This window comes from Colobus angolensis, unplaced genomic scaffold (genome assembly GCF_000951035.1).
Source record: "Colobus angolensis palliatus isolate OR3802 unplaced genomic scaffold, Cang.pa_1.0 Scaffold7, whole genome shotgun sequence".
Classification (NCBI taxonomy): Eukaryota; Metazoa; Chordata; class Mammalia; order Primates; family Cercopithecidae; genus Colobus; species Colobus angolensis.
In genome coordinates, this window is record NW_012120709.1 from 13,891,570 (window position 1) to 13,909,398 (window position 17,829).

At 36.2% G+C, this 17,829-nt stretch overlaps 1 protein-coding gene across 2 annotated transcripts in view; it reads right to left on the minus strand.

The window, feature by feature from the left end:
• Window positions 1-705: 705 nt before the first annotated feature.
• ALKBH8 (alkB, alkylation repair homolog 8 (E. coli)) overlaps window positions 706-17,829 on the minus strand; it is a 74,346-nt gene continuing 57,222 nt past the window's right edge. For both annotated transcript variants that reach the window (XM_011926661.1, XM_011926660.1), the window contains exons 11-12: window positions 8,893-9,042; window positions 706-3,215 (exon numbers count right to left, since the gene is read on the minus strand). In XM_011926661.1, the coding sequence (XP_011782051.1) occupies window positions 2,658-3,215; window positions 8,893-9,042 (708 nt within the window). In that variant the 3' untranslated portion in view covers window positions 706-2,657. The remainder of the gene's footprint in view (window positions 3,216-8,892; window positions 9,043-17,829) is intronic.

Here is a 17,829-nt window from a genome sequence, read left to right on the forward strand (position 1 = left end):
CAACCATGTCTGTGTGACTGAGTCTTAATAAAAACTCTGAACACGGAGGCTAGGGTGAGCTTCCCTGGTTGGCAACAATGTACCTGTATTGTTGCTGGGAGAAGTCAGTTTTGTCCACAACGCCACTGGAAGAGGACAACTGAAAGCTCCATGCGTGGTACCCTCCTGGACTGTGCCCCTGCACCTTTTCCCTTAGCTGATTTTAATTTGTATCCTTTCATTGTAATAAACTATAACCCCAAGTATAACAGTTTCACAGAGTTCTGTGAGCCCTTCTAGCAAATTATCAAACCTGAGGGTTGTCTTAGGAACCCCAAACTTGCAGTTGGCATCAGAAGTGTGGGTGTTCTTTCGGGGACCCTGAACTTTGTAGTTGGTGTTAGAAGGGTGGTCTTGAGGACTCCTAAACTCTGTAGAAATCATATGGTATTATTTTGTATATGGCTTCTTTTACTCAGCATTGTTTCTGAAATTCATTTATATTACAGCTTGTAAGTATATTCACTTTAATTGCTTGTGTAGTAACGTACTGTATGAACTGACTATAATTTACTCACTCTACTGTTGACGGACATTTGGACTTTTTCCAGATTTGTACTATTGCTACTGACAACCCTATAGAGAAAAACAGAGAAATCCATCATCATAGTGGCAGATTTTAAAACATCTGTCTCAACTTATAAGAATGAGCAGACCAAAAAAAGCCAGTAAGAATATAGATTTTTATTATACAATTAACAAATTAGATTTGGCATCACTCAATACCTAAAACTCCTCTGGAAGTAATAATAATGAACATTTTTCAAATGCATACTATATTCTTATACTATTCTATGATCTATACAAGCTTACCTTCAGTGAATTTTCATAACAACTATTCCAATTTTACAGCTAAGAAAACTGAAGCACAGAAAAGTTAAGAAATTTGCCCAAAATCCCACAGCTAATAAATGACAGATCTAGAATATAATTTTCAGGAAACCTGATCTGAGAGCCAAGTTCTAAATTCCTACGCTATTTTTCAACATCTTTCATTTTCCCTCTCTTCTTGAGTCAATTATTATATTTTTCATCTTCACAGAAAATCATCTATTTTATTTGGATCTTAAAATTTATTGGCATGACTTGACTTCGAATTTTGGTGCAAAGTACCAGAATTTATATCAGAAATAAAACTATTTTTAGCCCTATATTCCTTTTCCTATATCATGAGCCTTATAAATTCATCCCAGAGGGACCAGTACATCTGGATGTTGTACTGAAATTCCATGACAAAAATAATCATCCTGTCATCTAAGACCCATTATTGATCACTACAGGTTTCTGAAAACTTGATGCTTCAAGATTAAGTATCACTAGTATTAATAACAATATATATTAATTATATAGGTAGCTATAATCCACAGAAAGCAATTTTTCTTTAAGACAGTCTTAAGCATTACTACTACAAAAGTAATGCATACTGGAAGTAAAGTGTTCAAAAAATTTTTTCTTTTAAAAAAAGGCTTTTCCTTCTATGTGATAATTTGACCTATGGTTGACTTTCTACCTTTGTTCCTCCTGGAAACCTGACCTAAGTGGTAAGTTAACTAGGTTACTATTATGCAATATTGTACAGATTTTAAAAAATAACCCCTGATTGAACCAGGATTGGGACAAATTATGAATCAACTAGAAATAACCAATAAGGACATCACAGCTTTGGCTCTAAGGGCATAGTTAGGTCTGAGTGACCACCTTCTAACTTTTGTCATTTAAACAAAGGAGTTAAAGGAGCACATTTAGGTTGTTTTTAGCACCCTAATCAATGAATTTGGAATACCAATTAACTCTTGATAATAAATTAGTCAGGATTAGTAGTTATTCCAGCCATTTAAAAGTAATCTTTTGCTCCAAGGTAAATCCTCTCTCATTTCATGTTTTTCAAGGCATTTATCATTATCTGGCACATAGTAACTATTTATTTATTTGCCTGCTGTCTGTCTCCCCTTCTAGAATGTAAGCAACATAAGAGTAAGAGCTTTGCTCTTTCTTATTCACTGCTTCATTACCAGTACTTAAAATAGTAACTGGTACATGGTCGGGTTCAAAAAGTAGTTTTTAAATGAAACTCCTACTAAGTTCTGGGTATTATCTGATTGACTAAATGTTTTTGGACACCTGCTATATGTCCAGCCCTGGGCTAGTCAGGCATGGAAACAGAATGGTTATTGTCTATGATTTTACAGAACTAAAAACCATAGGTAAAACTTCAGACAATTTTCTATTGACCAGGAATATTTTCTGTATTAACATATAATTACTTCCCTAAAATCCTACATGATTTAGTACATTTAGTAGCACTTTACTAAAATACTGTTATCTTCAAAATCCTAGACTCTTACCAAGAATTACAAACACTGCACAAACTACTTCAATCACTTTTAGAAACTACCTCTCGTAGGGAAGTAGGAGGAGCCAACACCACATCTGTGATGTCAGCCAACAACAGCCATTTGAATGTCTCCTAATGAATCCCTACTTCCAAATTTTTCTCAGCTTTCCTTTGGTACTTTCCCACAAGTTTTCTCTTTAATTAAAAGAGTAATTAATATAGTCTCTCCCTTTTTTTTTAAGTGAGCATTTCTTCTTTCTCTATGATGTGTTCAGGTAAATAATCAGGCCTTTTGAAGAATCACACACCAGTTTCCCTGATCGTAGTAGCTTTGCAGAATTCTGACATCACTCACCGTCTGGCAGACAGCTTCTAATTCTCCCTCACGGAACACATGGTAGTAACGATGAAACACAGGACTTGGGTCCTGGGATCCTATGGGACCAAATGGCTCAACAGGTTTGCCTTTATCAGGATTTCCCTTAAGGTGCCAGGGAACCAGTACATCTTGAGAATAAAAAGAAGTCCTGTTAACATGAATAGGCAGCTTGGAATTAGAAACTTGCCTTGAATTACGTCCTCCTTCCTGAGAGTCATTAATGCGGGGGACAGAAGCTGCTGAGTCTCGACTGCCCATGTCAGGCATTCGCTCCACAAGTGACCTCTGCACTGAAGTATTGCTGTTCATCTCCTCTTTCTTTCCTTGGCTATTTCTGTTTCCTCTAAGATACTTGGACTTCTGCTTATTATATTCTTGTTCCATTGCCCAGACATAAATGAGTACCTTCCCACCTGGTCTCAGGAGTCGAACAATTTCTTGGAGAGCTGCCACTCTACGTTCCTAATGAAAAAAACCAAAACACATGATCAACCCGGAAGAGATAGGAAATTAGAAAATAAAACTGACCATAGGACTGTTTTCAATTAGGATGACTAATAAGAAAATCTAATGAAATGTCTTATATAAAACAAAAAAGAGAAAAGAGGAAGGGACATTCTGTTCTGTGATTAAGAAAAAAGTGTTCAGGAAGGAGGAAGTAGAGAAAAGCAAAGTTTATTTCTGTTAATCTTCCCTGTGACTTTTTCCTTAATTGTCTGGCTGGGATACACGAAACAACTGATGACTTCTTATAGGGCCATAAGCGGTAATATGAAGCACTTTGATGTTTATACTGCTTTTACAAAGGAATTGTGTCAACTAGACTATGGAAACTTCTACTTTTGCATTGATGAAGTCGTTGGTATTAATTCTCCCACTGAAAACAACCAGAAAGGCTGGGTCAAATACATAAAACAGCTGCTTAAGGCCCTGGAGAGTAACACTGCAGGCAGGCCTTGACAGGCTATAATCCCTGAGAGAAGGGAAGTTAAGCCAAGGTGAGCTCTAGATTCACTCCAGCTTTTCCCTGAAATTATCTGCTAATTCATAATGTGGGATAACAGAATATGAGCAGAATGCAGAAGTCTTAGTGGCCTGAATAGATAGGGCTCAGAGTATAGGGAGGTCAAAGCAGCTGAGGGACAGAATCATGGATAAAGGAGAAACTGCAGGAAAATTATTTCAAAAATCTATACACAAACATCCTTTGAAGCATTTGCCAGTTTCTAAGCTGCATGTAGATAGGGTGAAATTCCAAGAAACTTAGCAGATTAGCAGCTGGGAAGTTAAAATGCTAAACAGAAATTTTAGCAGCCAATGTTAGACAGACAGACATTGGAATTTAAGATCTGCCAAGGTGTAATAGCCTTGGAGGACATTCCAGGCTTTCACTTGAGACCCAGAAGGGCTACATTACAGAAGTAGGAACAAAAACAAAATAGATACAAATGATCCCCAATAAAGCATAAAACCAGTTCTCTGCAGAATGAAAGTGATCTGCTTATACTTTATCTGCTTGTCCTTAGAAAAATTTAACCTCCTTCAGAGAAAAAGTACCCACATCTTTTAACATAAAATGCCCAGCAAACAATGAAAAATTATGAAGTATGCTAAAAATACTGATGACCAAAGGACCGAAAAACAGAGAAAAAAAAAGAAATATCGTATCACAGAAATAAATCCCCAGACAAAGCCTTTTTAATAACTATGGTTAGTATGTTCAAAACACCAGAAGAAAAGATCAAGAATTCCAGTCATGATAAAATATATTAAGAAGTTGGAAATTCTAGAAAACAAGATGAATTTAAATTTTTAGCAAATTAAATACAGTTACAAAGATAAGTATTAAACTATAGTTCAGGTCAGTATAAATTACCCAGATTGAAGCACAGAGATGAAAAAGAAGGGAAAATACAGAAAACAATGTCAATCAAGAATTCAATACCTAATAAAAATATCATTTGTACGATGAAGGCAACATAAAGAGATTTCAGATACACACAAGCTGAGAGAATGTGTCACCAGTATACTTACACTAAAGAAAATAGGACAGAGAACTCTTCGAGCAAAAGAAACCTACTTCCTCTGAAACTCTGAAGATGCAGGAAAAAACGAAGAATGACAGAAAGGGTAAATAACGTGAAGAAATATAAATGAAGGTTGAGAGCTTAAAACAAATAATAACATATAATAATAATACAATAAAAGGCAGAAGGGGTTAAATGTTATTAATGAAGTCTTACATTGTCAGGAAGGGGTAATCATGCCAATTTAAGGTAGACTATAATGTCAGAGATGTATGTTGTCATGTCTAGGGTAACCATTTAAAAAACAATAAAATAATATGTAAACAGCAAGCTAACAAAAGAGGAAAAAATGTAATAACAAACTACATTATGGAAATAAGGCTGGCAATGAAACAGAACTAAGATATACACAATATTTGATAAACAGAAATTAATATTTCCAGGTCCACAGCTCTCTTAGCCTCAGATAATGCCTTCCACAATTGTCAAAGTAACATACATTGTTTTGTATGCCCAAGTAGCCCATTCAAAATGGCCAAAAAGCCCAGGAAATAATCTCAGGTTATATGTTAAAATAGGAGAAAGCATCTTCAGCATGACTAATACACAGAGAAGTGAATTAATAGGAGGAAACTTTGTAAGGATTTTTCCAAGTTGGGTTTAAGGAGCCAGGAAATATTGGGAAATTAAGCTAAAAAATAAGACGAGACCATTTTATAAAAATGGTTGAAAAAAATGATTATTAAAATAATAACTAATCTTTTCTGAGCTCTTACTATGTATAAGACACTACAATAAGTACTTTATGTATTGTCTCATTTATCCTGACAGGCCTGTGAGATAGGCTATTGTCATCATTATTTTACAGTTGAGCAACCTAAGTATTCAGAAATCATTAACAATGTTTGCTCAAGGTCACGAAAGTAAAAAGAATGTCAAATAGTAGAAGCAGTGGTGTCAGGGAAGAAGAGACTGGCACCAGAGTGTAAACTGGATTAAAATAGAGATAGCCTGGGATCAGTTGAAGAGAACACTGTAGTAGCGAAGGGATATGACACAGATCAGTAGACTCTTTTAATTCCCTTACCTCGAAGTCTCCAGATACTTGGATGAGATTTTCCATATAAAATCTTATCTTCTACCCTATATCATCTTTCACAGTGCCATAAAAATGATCTCTATCAGGCATTTACCTCATCAAGGTACTCCCATGTGTTAGACTTTTCAATGACTCTCTAAGTCCAACTCATAACTATGGCATTCAACCAACAACACATAAATCCAACAAATTATAAATAAATACATAAATGCTGCCTCCTCCACTAAACCATGAGTTCTACGAAGCAGCGACTGAGTCTTCTCCATCCTGTGCCCAGCTATTTGCTTAATAGCAGTGTGTAACTGATTTTCAATGACTTTTTTTTTTTTTTTTTCAGATGGAGTCTCTCTCTGTCACCCAGGCTGGAGGGCAGTGGCATGATCTCGGCTCACTGCAACCTCTGGGTTCAAGTGATTCTTGTGTCTCAGTCTCCTGAGTAGATGGGATTACAGGCGTGCGCCACCACACCCAGATAACTTTTCTATTTTTAGTAGAGACGGGGTTTTGCGTTGTTGGCCAGGCTGGTCTCAAACTCCTGACCTCAAGTGATCCACTCACTTTGGCCTTCCAAGGTGCTGGGATTACAGGCATTAAGCCACCACAACCAGCCTCAATGACTTATTTTTACTGTGGTAAATATATGTAACAAAATTTGCTATTTTAACCATTTTTAAGTGTACAACTCAGTGACATTAAGTACATTCATACTTAATAGTTGTGCAACCATCACTATTATCCCTCTCCAGAATTTTTTCATCATCCCAAACTGAAACTCTGTATCAATTAAATCATAACAACTCCCATGCCTCCCTCCCACAGCCTCTGGTAAAAACTATTCCACTTTTTGTCTATGAATTTAACTATTCTAAGTAGTTCATATAAGTAGAATGATATAATGTTTGTCCTTTTGTGTCTGGCTTATTTCACTTAGCATAATATCCTCAAGGTTCATCCATGTTGTAGCATGTGTCAGAATTTCCTTCCTAAGGCTTGATAATATTCCCTTATAGGTATATACCATAATTTGCTTATCTATTCATCCATCAACAAACATGTGAGTTGTTTCCACCTTTTGGCTGTTGTGAATAATGCTGCTATGAACATGTGTGTCTAAACATCTGTTCGGGTCTCTGCTTTCAATTCTTTTGGGTATATACTTAGAAGCGGAATTGCTGAATCATATGGTAATTCTATGTTCAATTTTTTGAGGAACCACTGTACTGTTTTCCACAGCAGCTGATCCATTTTACATTCCCACCAGCAATGCACAAGAGTTCCAATTTCTCCACATCCTTGTCAACACTTGTTATTTTCTATGCTTCTGAGAATAGCCATTCTAATGTGTGTGAAGTGGTATCTCATTATGGCTTTGATTTGCATTCCCTAATGATTAGTGATGCTGATATCTTTTCATGTGCTCATTGGCCATTTGTATATCTTCTTTGGAAAAACGTCTATTTAAGTCCTTTGTCTGTTTTTTAATTGTTTTGTTATTGTTGTATTTTTATTGCTCTTTATATATTGTGGATATTAACTCCTTATCAGATATACAAGTTGCAAATATATTCTCCCATTTTGTGGGCTGCCTTTTCACTCTGCAGATAGTGTTGTTTGATGTATAGTTTTTAATTTTGATGAAGTCCAATTTACGTATTTTTTGTTTTGGTGCCTGTGCTTTTAGTATCATATCCAAGAAATCATTGCCAAATACAATGTCATGAAGCTTTTCTCCTATTTTCTTCTTAGAATTTTATAGTTTTAGTTCTTCTGTATAAGTCTTTGATCCATTTTGAGGTTTTTTTTGCATATGGTGTAATGTAAGGATCCCACTTCACTCCTTTCCATGTGGTCAATGAATTATTTTTTAAATAAATGACAATAGATAAGGAGAGAAAGTTGGACATGACAGATTTCTAAAATGATTATATAGAACTTCCTACAGGGGAGGGTATCCAACATATATTTGCAATTGCAAAAAATGGATATAGATATATTTGTGTACATTATTGTCTTTTATAACTTGAAAATAAGTTATAGTAATAAGTTAAAATACAACAACCGAGTTGCAGCTGAAGCAACCAACGTGTGCCAAACATTCTTCCAAATGAAGCGGATTTTTAAATTTACTGGTATAGCTGCTCCTTTCAAGCCTTTCTCTATTTGCAATAATGCCTCTAAGTGTACTGAAGCCTAGTGGCTTTTGCTGTAAAGAATCTAATATTGTTTGCTGTAGCCCAGCAGAATCTCTTGGTTACTATTAAAAGTGAGGAGACTACTGACACAGACAGTTTTCTGATTTGTTTTGAACTCAGTTAAGGTCATAAGGTCTACTGAAACTGCTGGTGACCCATAAGGTGAGCTATAAAGCTATTGCTTAGATCAAGGGAACGACTGCTGACACCCAAGAAAAATAAGTGGTCTTTTGTTCTTTAAAGAAAAAAAGAAAATATTAAATATTATTTATTTTAAAACTAAGAACATACTAAAAGAGTCAACATACTACTACCAGCTAAAAAAGACAGAGTTTTAGAAAAAAAAGAATAGGAAAGGAAGAAAAACAAAATGGGAAAGAAGTAACACTCACATGTCAGGGATAAAACTATGGGTTTAGAAAGAAAAGCTGAGAAAGAAATAGAGACGCGACTCAGAGTCTGAGGAGAGAGAATACTCAAGAGGCCTGGAGCTGATGATCTCAAAGTCTCTTCCAGCTAAAATTCTGCGACTCTGGGTTTGAAGGAAGGCATTTAGAAGTGAATGAGACTTGGGGTAGGAAAGGGGCAAAAGCATGCAGCCATAAAAGCATATAGTCCCATCCGCCCTCTGTTTAAGTAGAAGATACTTAAACGGTCGCCCATCTTCATTCTGCATGCTCTCTTACAAAGAGGGCAAACTGACAAGAAAAGAGAATGGAAAGAACTGAAAAGCTAAAACAGGGTCCAAAATCAGCAAAATTCATGAACTCTTCCTCCTGCTTTAGCGACAAGTTCTTAAGAGAAAGAAAGCCCATACTTACCGCTGTTGCAAAGTGATGAATAACAGCAATGGAGATGCAGGCATCACAAGACCCACTGCGGACTGGTACTGCCAATGCATCACAGACAAAAGCCTGAAATTGCCTCTCTCTACAAATGTCCACAAGGTTTTGGCTACGATCACAACCAACCTGTAACAGAGAAGGAATTCCATAACATTTTGTTTACATTTCACATGAAGTTAAGAATTTTGAACTTATTCCATACCTTAAAGTCATTAGACAGATCTCATATTCATTGTGAAATGGTCTGAGACCATAATATTATCAGTTCTTACAGCCAGTACAAAATCAGAATATATAATTGTACAGGGCAGGATTTACTACCTTAACAGATATCAACCAGAACTCCAATTAGTGAAACAAAATGACTAGAATAAAAATGATAGTGGTGGAAATGGGAGGTCCAAATATACAGCTAATTGATGACCATTCAGAATCTGGATGTTTCTGGAATATCACACATTTAAAACTGGAAAGTATCCCACAGACACAGACAGTCTTTTGGGGGGAGCTGCAAATAGATGTTCTCAGATATCTCTCATTACCATATACACTATATTGTGATGATCCAGGTAGCAGAAGGATGGGCAATTTTTTTTCTGCTTCTGTATACTTTACAACATGGATTACTTTTACAATCAGAAAATAAAATCCCAAAAGAAACAAACAAAAATTATTATTATTATTATTTTTTGAGACAGAGTTTCTCTCTTGTTGTCCAGGCTGGAGTGCAATGGTGCAATCTCAGCTCACGGCAACCTTCACCTCCTGGGTTCAAGCTATTCTCCTCCCTCAGCCTCCCAGGTATCTGGGATTACAGGCATGAGTCAACATGCCTGGCTAATTTTGTGTTTTTAGTAGAGATGGGGTTTCTCCATGTTGGTCACGTTGGTCTCAAACTCCCAACCTCAGGTGATCTGCCTGCCTCAGCCTCCCAAAGTGCTGGGATTACAGGCGTGAGCCACCGCGCCCAGCCAATTTTTTTTTTAAGCTACTCTTTTTCTGCTAAATGTCAAAACTTTTCAAGAATAAAGTGCTGAATTCAAAATTTATAAAATGATATTTAATTAAATCTTTTCATATACCCAAACAATCCTATAGGACTGATGGCATGGCGGGCAGCTAACAACATGCTTTTCTCTCCCTCAACAGGTTAAGACCTAGCATGCCTTATGCATGCATCTGGTTCTGTGAGAAGTGTTTAGGAGCTGGGATTTCCCATCTTCTTTCTCTCTAGTTTTGTTGTTGTACACAGTTTTGCTGCTTAGTTCTAAGAATATCATATATATATGTAATATATAGACACACACACACACACACATTTTGCAATGTGCCCACATAAATTGGGGAATAAATGGGAGGGGCTGAAGACTTTTTTTTTTAAGGTTTCTTTTTTGGAGACAAGGTCTCACTCTATTACCTAAGCTTGAGTGCAGTGGTGCAATCACAGCCCATGGCAGCCTCCACCTCCCAAGCCCAGGTGATCCTCTTGCCTCAGCTTTCCAAGTAGCTGGGGCTATAGGTACATACCACCATACCTAGCATTTGTTTTATTTTTTGTAGAGATAGGGTTTTGCCATGTTGCCTAGGCTGGCCTCAGATTCCTGGGCTCAAGTCACCACCCATCTTGGCCTCCCAAAGTGCTGGGATTATAGGCATGAGCCACTGCACCAGGCTCCAAGAAATGTTAAGTCACTGATTAATAATTATTCCTGGAAAATTTTTTCTTAACCCAAATTCTATAATAGAGAAAAGAATTATATAAGCAGATTTAGTCAAACAGAAGTGGCCACCTAAAGTGTATATTTACTCATTTAATTTTTTGATATAATGAGCACTGATCCTAGGGTTCAGCCCTTCTGAGAATAAACAATATGAGGGTTCTCAGCCCTTCTGAGAATAAACAATATGAATGCTCATATCAAAACATGCTAGAATAACTGGCTAGCCATGTGTAGAAGATTGAAACTGTACACCTTCCTTACACTATATATAAAAATCAACACAAGACTGATTAAATGTAAAACCTAAAACTACAAAAACTCTGGAAGATAACCTAGGAAATACCATTCTGGACACAGGCTCTGGCAAAGATTTCATCACAAAGACAACAAAAACAACTGCCACAAAACCAAAAATTGACAAATGGGACCTAATTAAACTAAAGAGTTTCTGCACAGCAAAAGCAACTACCAACAGACTGAACTGACAGCCTACAGAATGGGAGAAAATATCTGCAAACCATGTATCTGACAAAGGTCTAATATGAAGAATCTATAAGGAACTAAAACAAATTAACACGCAAAAATCAAATGGCCCCATTAAGAACAGAGCAAAAGACAAGAACAGATACTTTTCAAAAGACAAGAACAGATACTTTTCAAAAGACAAGAACAGATACTTTTCAAAAGGCATGAACAGATACTTTTCAAAAGATATACACATGGCCGACAAGCATATGAAAAAAAGCTCAACATTGCTAATCATTAGAGAAATGTAAATCAAAACCACAATAAGATACCATCTCAGACCAGTCAGAATGGCTATTTTTAAAAAGTCAAAAAATAATATGCTGGTAAGGTTGCAGGGAAAAGAGAATTCTTATACACTGCTAGTGGGAATGGGTTCACCCACTGTGGAAAGCAGTCTGGCGATTTCTCAAAGAACGAGAATTACCATTCAACCCAGCAATTCCATTATTGGGTATATATCCAAAGGAATATAAATTGTTCTACCATAAAGACATATGCACTCATATGTTCACTGCAGCACTATTCACAATAGTAATGACATGGAATCAACCTAGACTGGGTAAACAAATGTGTTACACACCATGGAATACTATACAACCATAAAAGAGAATGAGATCATGTCATTTGCTGCATGCAACATGGATGGAGCTGGAGGTCATTACCCTAAGCAAACTGATGTAGGTACAGAAAACCAAATACTGCACGTTTTCAGGTACAAGTAAGAGCTAAATGGACATGGACACAAAGAAGGGAACAACAGACACCGGGGCCTACTTAAGAGTCAAAGGAGGGAGGGGGGTGAGGATTAAAAACTACCTATCAGGTACTATGGTTACTACCTGGGTGATGAAATAATCTGTATACTGAATCCCTGTTGACATGCAATTTACCTATATAACAAACCTGCACATGTACCCTTGAACCTAAAATAAAAGTTAAAAAAATTTTTAATCTGGCTTTTAGACAACCAAGTATATACAGATTTCAGGCAGGCTTTTAAAATTTTCATGAGTATGCAGTGAAGAATGTAATATTGTCTCTGATACTAAGTAGTGACATTCAATTTACCAAAAAAATAGTATTTGTATTAAAAGTTCCTTAAAATGCTATGTTATTAATTCCCTAGAAGAAGAAAAAGATCTTAAAATGAAACATTACATTACAGAGTTTATGTTACAAATGCACAATAAAAGAATGGAAATAAAAAAATTCTTACTGAGTTAAATCACATTGCCATGCTAGTCACACTTAATGAGTTTGCTCAATTTGTAATTGGTATTAAAGAGCTTCTATATTTTATCCTGGAGCTGCTTTAATTTTAAAGTGAAATAAAATATATCAAGCTAGAGGGAAAGTACAGCAATTTATCTTTAACATATTTTAAGATAAAAAGTACTAAGGGCCCATTAATAACAACAGTGACATGAATCCCAATTAATTGCTCCCTTTACCTGTGTAAGATACATGCCTGGATTATTACTTATTATTTATTTTCATTCATATTCTATGCCATCAGCCAACACTCACAATATCAAGATGACAATACTACTCAAATAATCTGAACATTATATTTTGGTGCTTGCCTCCTTTTTTCTTACATTTAAATTCAGTTCATAGAACTGGAAGTTTCAAGTATGCCCAACTCTGACAGAAAGCCATACCTTGCTAGAAGTCAACAGAAAGAAATCAAACCTGCCTATTAAAAAAAAAAAAATCCTCAGGGATAGGGCTTGGTAGTTATTCAGAGGAGGAAAGTTATTACCTGAGAACTACAGATAAGACGGAACATGGAGAACAGCAGCCAAACAAAACAAGAGAACATTTCCCTCTCCTTGCCAGGCTCTTACGGCTATTTGTACACAGCACTCCTTTTCACCAACAAGAGCAAGGCCAATTTTAGCAATAAAGCACCAGGTCCGATGTAGATTCCCCACTGACCAACGACCTGACTCATGCCTGGCTCAGTACTTTCATCTTTTACTTTTTTTGCCCGTCTTTCATATACTATAGTCATATAGTCACTATTTTTTCTCCTCTTCCTTTTTTCCATTTTTAATTTTTTTAAATCAAGAATAGTAAAGTGTTTGAAATATCTCCCCAATAATGTTGCATCATGTCAACAGGACAGAAAATGGCTTGATAAAAACCCACATATATTCAAGGACTTGTGTAAAGCTACATATTTCTGTGTGATGGGTGAAGATCAATGACATTAAAACATATACTGGGCTTAAAATGTATACTTTTTTTTTTTTTGAAGACATGGTCTCACTCTGTCATCCAGGCTGGAGTGCAGTGGCACGAACACAGCTCACTGCAGCCTCGGCCTCCTGGACTCAAGTGATCCTCCTACCTCAGCCTCCTGAGTAGCTGAGACTACAGGTGCACGCCCTCATGCCTGGCTAATTTTTAAATTTCTCTGTAAAGTCAAGGTCTCACCATGTTGCCCAGGCTGGTCTCGAACTCCTGGCCTCAGGCAGTCTTCCCACCTCAGCCTCTCAAAGTGCTAGGATTACAGGTATGATTCATGGTGCCCAGCCTATACTTTTATATAATTTTTTAAATCCTCAACAAACATTAAATATTTAATTGTGGAAGTACAAGTAAACACAAAAAAAATTCAACCTGATAAGCAAAGGTGCAAACTAAAGCAAGATTCCATTTTTCTTCCATTAAACTATCAAAAATATTTTAAAACTAAAATATATCATGGCAATGTCAGTATGATAGAACTTCCTCTCATGTAAAATACAAATTGGCTCAACCATTTAAAAGAGCAATTAGGCAAACCATTTTTTAAGGACAAAAATAATGTTTATAACTTTTGACCCAATAATTACCTTTCTAAAAATTTATCCTAAGAAAACAATTCAAAACAGGGAAAACACTAACCAGGCTAATAATAACTGCCTTTTTCTGAGTATACATATACATTAAAGCAGATTCTTTGTAGCAATGCACTTAATCCACATAACACACTTTGAGTTAGGTACTATTTTCACCACACTGCAGATGAGAAAACTTCGTCTCAAAGAAAATAAGTAATTTGCTCAAAGTTGAACATCGTTAAATGGTGAAACAAAAATTTAAAGCCTGGTATTTGTCATTCCAAAATCCACGTTCTTCCTTCTTGTCGCACTGACTCTCAATATACATGTTCATGATGGTGTTATTTAGAATACTTCCAAACAAAACACAACCAAATTTCCAGTAACTTCTACCTAATAGAATATTAATAAAGTCCAAGTCTTTTCAATAAATGGTGTTAGGAAACTGAATATTCACATGCAGAAGAATGAAATTAAACACTTATCTCACACCACCTACAAAAATCAACTCAAAATGGATGAAAGGCTTATATGTAAGACCCAAAATTATGAAACTACTAGAAGAAAACATACAAGAAAAGCTTCATGATCTTGGTCTGGGCAATAATTTTTTGGATATGACCCCAAAAACAAAGTTAACTAAAGCAAACATAGATGGATTCGATCAAACTAAAAAGCTTTAACTTGAGGAAACAATCATCAGAGGAAAGAGACAACCTACAGAATGGGAGAAAATATTTGCAAACTATACATCTGACAAGGAATTAATATCCAAAATATATCAACAGGCTGGGCACAGTGGCTCACACCTGTAATCCCAACATTATGGGAGACAAAGGTGGGTGAATCACTTAAGCCCAGACCTGGATCACTTGAGACCAGCCTGGGCAACATGGCAAAACCCCGTCTCTACAAAAAATACAAATATCAGCTGGGTGTGCTGGTGTGCGCCTGTAGTCCCAGCTACTAGAGGCTGAGGTGGGAGAATCAATTGAGCCCGCAAGGTCAAGGAGGCTATGAGCTGTAATCATACCACTGCACTCCAGCCTAGGCAACAGAGCAAGACCTTGTCTCAAAAACAAAACAAAACAAAAACAAAAGCAAAAACAAAAATATATAAAGAACTCAAACAACTCTATTGCAAGAAAACAAATAATATGATTTAAAAATGGGCAAAGGTCCTGAATATGTATTTCTTTAAAAAAGACATACAAATGGCCAAGTACATGAAACAATGCTCAATATCACTAACCACCATGAAAATGCAAATTAAAACAATGAGATATGACCTCATACTTGTTAGATCTGGCCACTATCAAAGAGACAAAAGATAATAAATGGTGTTGAGGATGCGGGGAAAAGGGAACCCTGGCACACTGTTGGTGGGAATGTAAATTAGGATAGCCACTAGGGAAAAGAGTGTGGAAGCTTCACAAAAAAATTAAAAATAGAACTGCCATATGATCCAGCAATCCCACTGCTAAGTATATATCCAAACAAAATGAAATCAGTAGGTCGAAGAGATATCTGCACTCCCATGTTTATTGCAACATTATATACAATAGCCAAGATATAGAATCAATCTAAATATCCATCAATGGATGAATACAGTAAACACGGTATGTATACACAATGGAATACTATTTGGCTATAACAAAGAAAAATCCTGCCATTTATAACAATATGGATAAACCTGGAGGACATTAGCTTAAGTGAAATAAGCCAGACACAGAAGGCAAGTATTACATGATCTCACTCATACTTGGAATCCAAAAATGTTGACCTCATAGAACTAGAGTAGAACAGTAGCTACCAGGGAGGGAGATAGCTGAGGGGTGGGAAGTTGTGGAGATGGTGATCAAAAGATACAAAATTTCAGTTAGGAGGAATAAATTCCAGAGATCTACTGTACAACATGGTGACTGTAGTTAACAACAATGTATTGTATTTCTGAAAAATGCTAAGAGAACGGATGGTAAATGTTCTCTCCACAAAATGGTAACTTTGTGAGGTAATACATGTTAATTTGCTAGATTTTGTCAATCCGCAATGTATATATACTTCAAAACATCATATCATACACAATAAATACACATAATTTCATCTGTCCTTTAAAATTATTTTTAATAACTTGAATTTAAAAATAGAGAAAAAATACTGTATTATAAAATTCAGAAACATTTTACGATTATATATCAGAATGAAAATAAGATAAATGAGTTATCAAATTATATGCACATTCATTACTATATAAAACATTAATAGGAAAAACACAAGAAGGATATTCATCACAATAAGGTGATAGGATTAGGCAAATACCTCTTTTTATCAATTTTCTGAATGATGGTTATTTACATATGTATGTAGTTTTAGACTCAGCATCTCACTCTGTCACCCAGGCTGAAGTGCAGTGTGCGATTATGGTTCACTGCAGCCTTGAACTCCTGCCTCAGTCTCCTAGGCAGCTGTTACAGGCATGCACCACCATGCCTGGATACTTTTTTTGTTTTTTAGGAGATGTGATCTTGATATGTTGCCCAGGCTGGTCTTGAACTCTTGGCCTCAAGCAATCCTCCCTCATCACTGGGATTATACGCATAAGCCACTGTACCCTGCTGGTTATATTTTTTGTTTTGTTTTGTTTTGTTTTGTTTTTGAGATGTAGTCTTGCTCTCGTTGCCCAGGAGAGAGTGCAACGGCAGGATCTCGGCTCACCGCAACCTCCGCCTCCCAGGCTCAAGTGATTCTCCTGCCTCAGCCTCCCGAGTAGCTAGGATTAGAGGCATGCATCACCATGCCTGGCTAATTTTGTATTTTTAGTAGAGACGGGGTTTCTCCATGTTGGTCAGGCTGGTCTTGAACTCCCAACCTCAGGTGATCTGCCCACCTCGGCCTCCCAAAGTGCTGGGATTACAGGCATAAGCCACTGTGCCCAGTCTACTATTTTTATTTTAAAAAATATACAACATTTTAAAAACTATTAAGAAAATATGCAATTGTAGGAAAATTAGACTGGTAATATACAATTTAAAGTGCAGAGAAATAAACAGAGGCAATAAAGTACAGTGAAAAGAGCATACTACAGGTTGAATATCCCTTATTTCAAATGTGTGGGTCCAGAAGTGTTTTAGATTTCAGAATTTTTTGGATTTTGGAATATTTGCAGAATATATACCGGTTGAGAGTCCCTAATCTGAAAATCGAAAATCTGAAATCCTCCAACAAACACTTCCTTTGAGCGTCATGTTGCTACTCAAAAAGTTTCAGATTTTGTAGCATTCGAGATTTCAAAAATTCATATTAGGGATGCTCAACCTGTAAACTCTGAATTTGAATTCTGGTTTCAGAAATAACTAGCTGAATAACCTAGGAGAGCTACTTACTATCTCAAAGCCTCTGTTTCCTCATTTAAAAAATAAAGAGAAAAATACCTATTTATTAGGGTTAATATGAGAATCAAATGAAATGATCTATACTAAATATTTAACCACTGAAGTACTATGCAAATGTTAGTTATTAAAACATATGGAATAAGGAGGGCCCTGGATTCTACATAAAAAGAGAAATCTAGATCCTAGATCTAGGTAATTTTACCCTGCGGTAAGTCCTACCCATTTTGAAGTTGTCACATGCCTTCAAGGCTGCCAAACACAGCACTGTATATATTTTGGTTTTCATGTAAGAAGCTGAAGGTATTCTCTTCTTGTGATAGTTTGCTAAGAATGATGGTTTCCAGCACACCAACATGGCAAAAGTATACATATGTAACAAACCTGCACATTATGCACATGTACCCTAGAACTTAAAGTATAATAAAAAAAAAAAAAATAAATAAA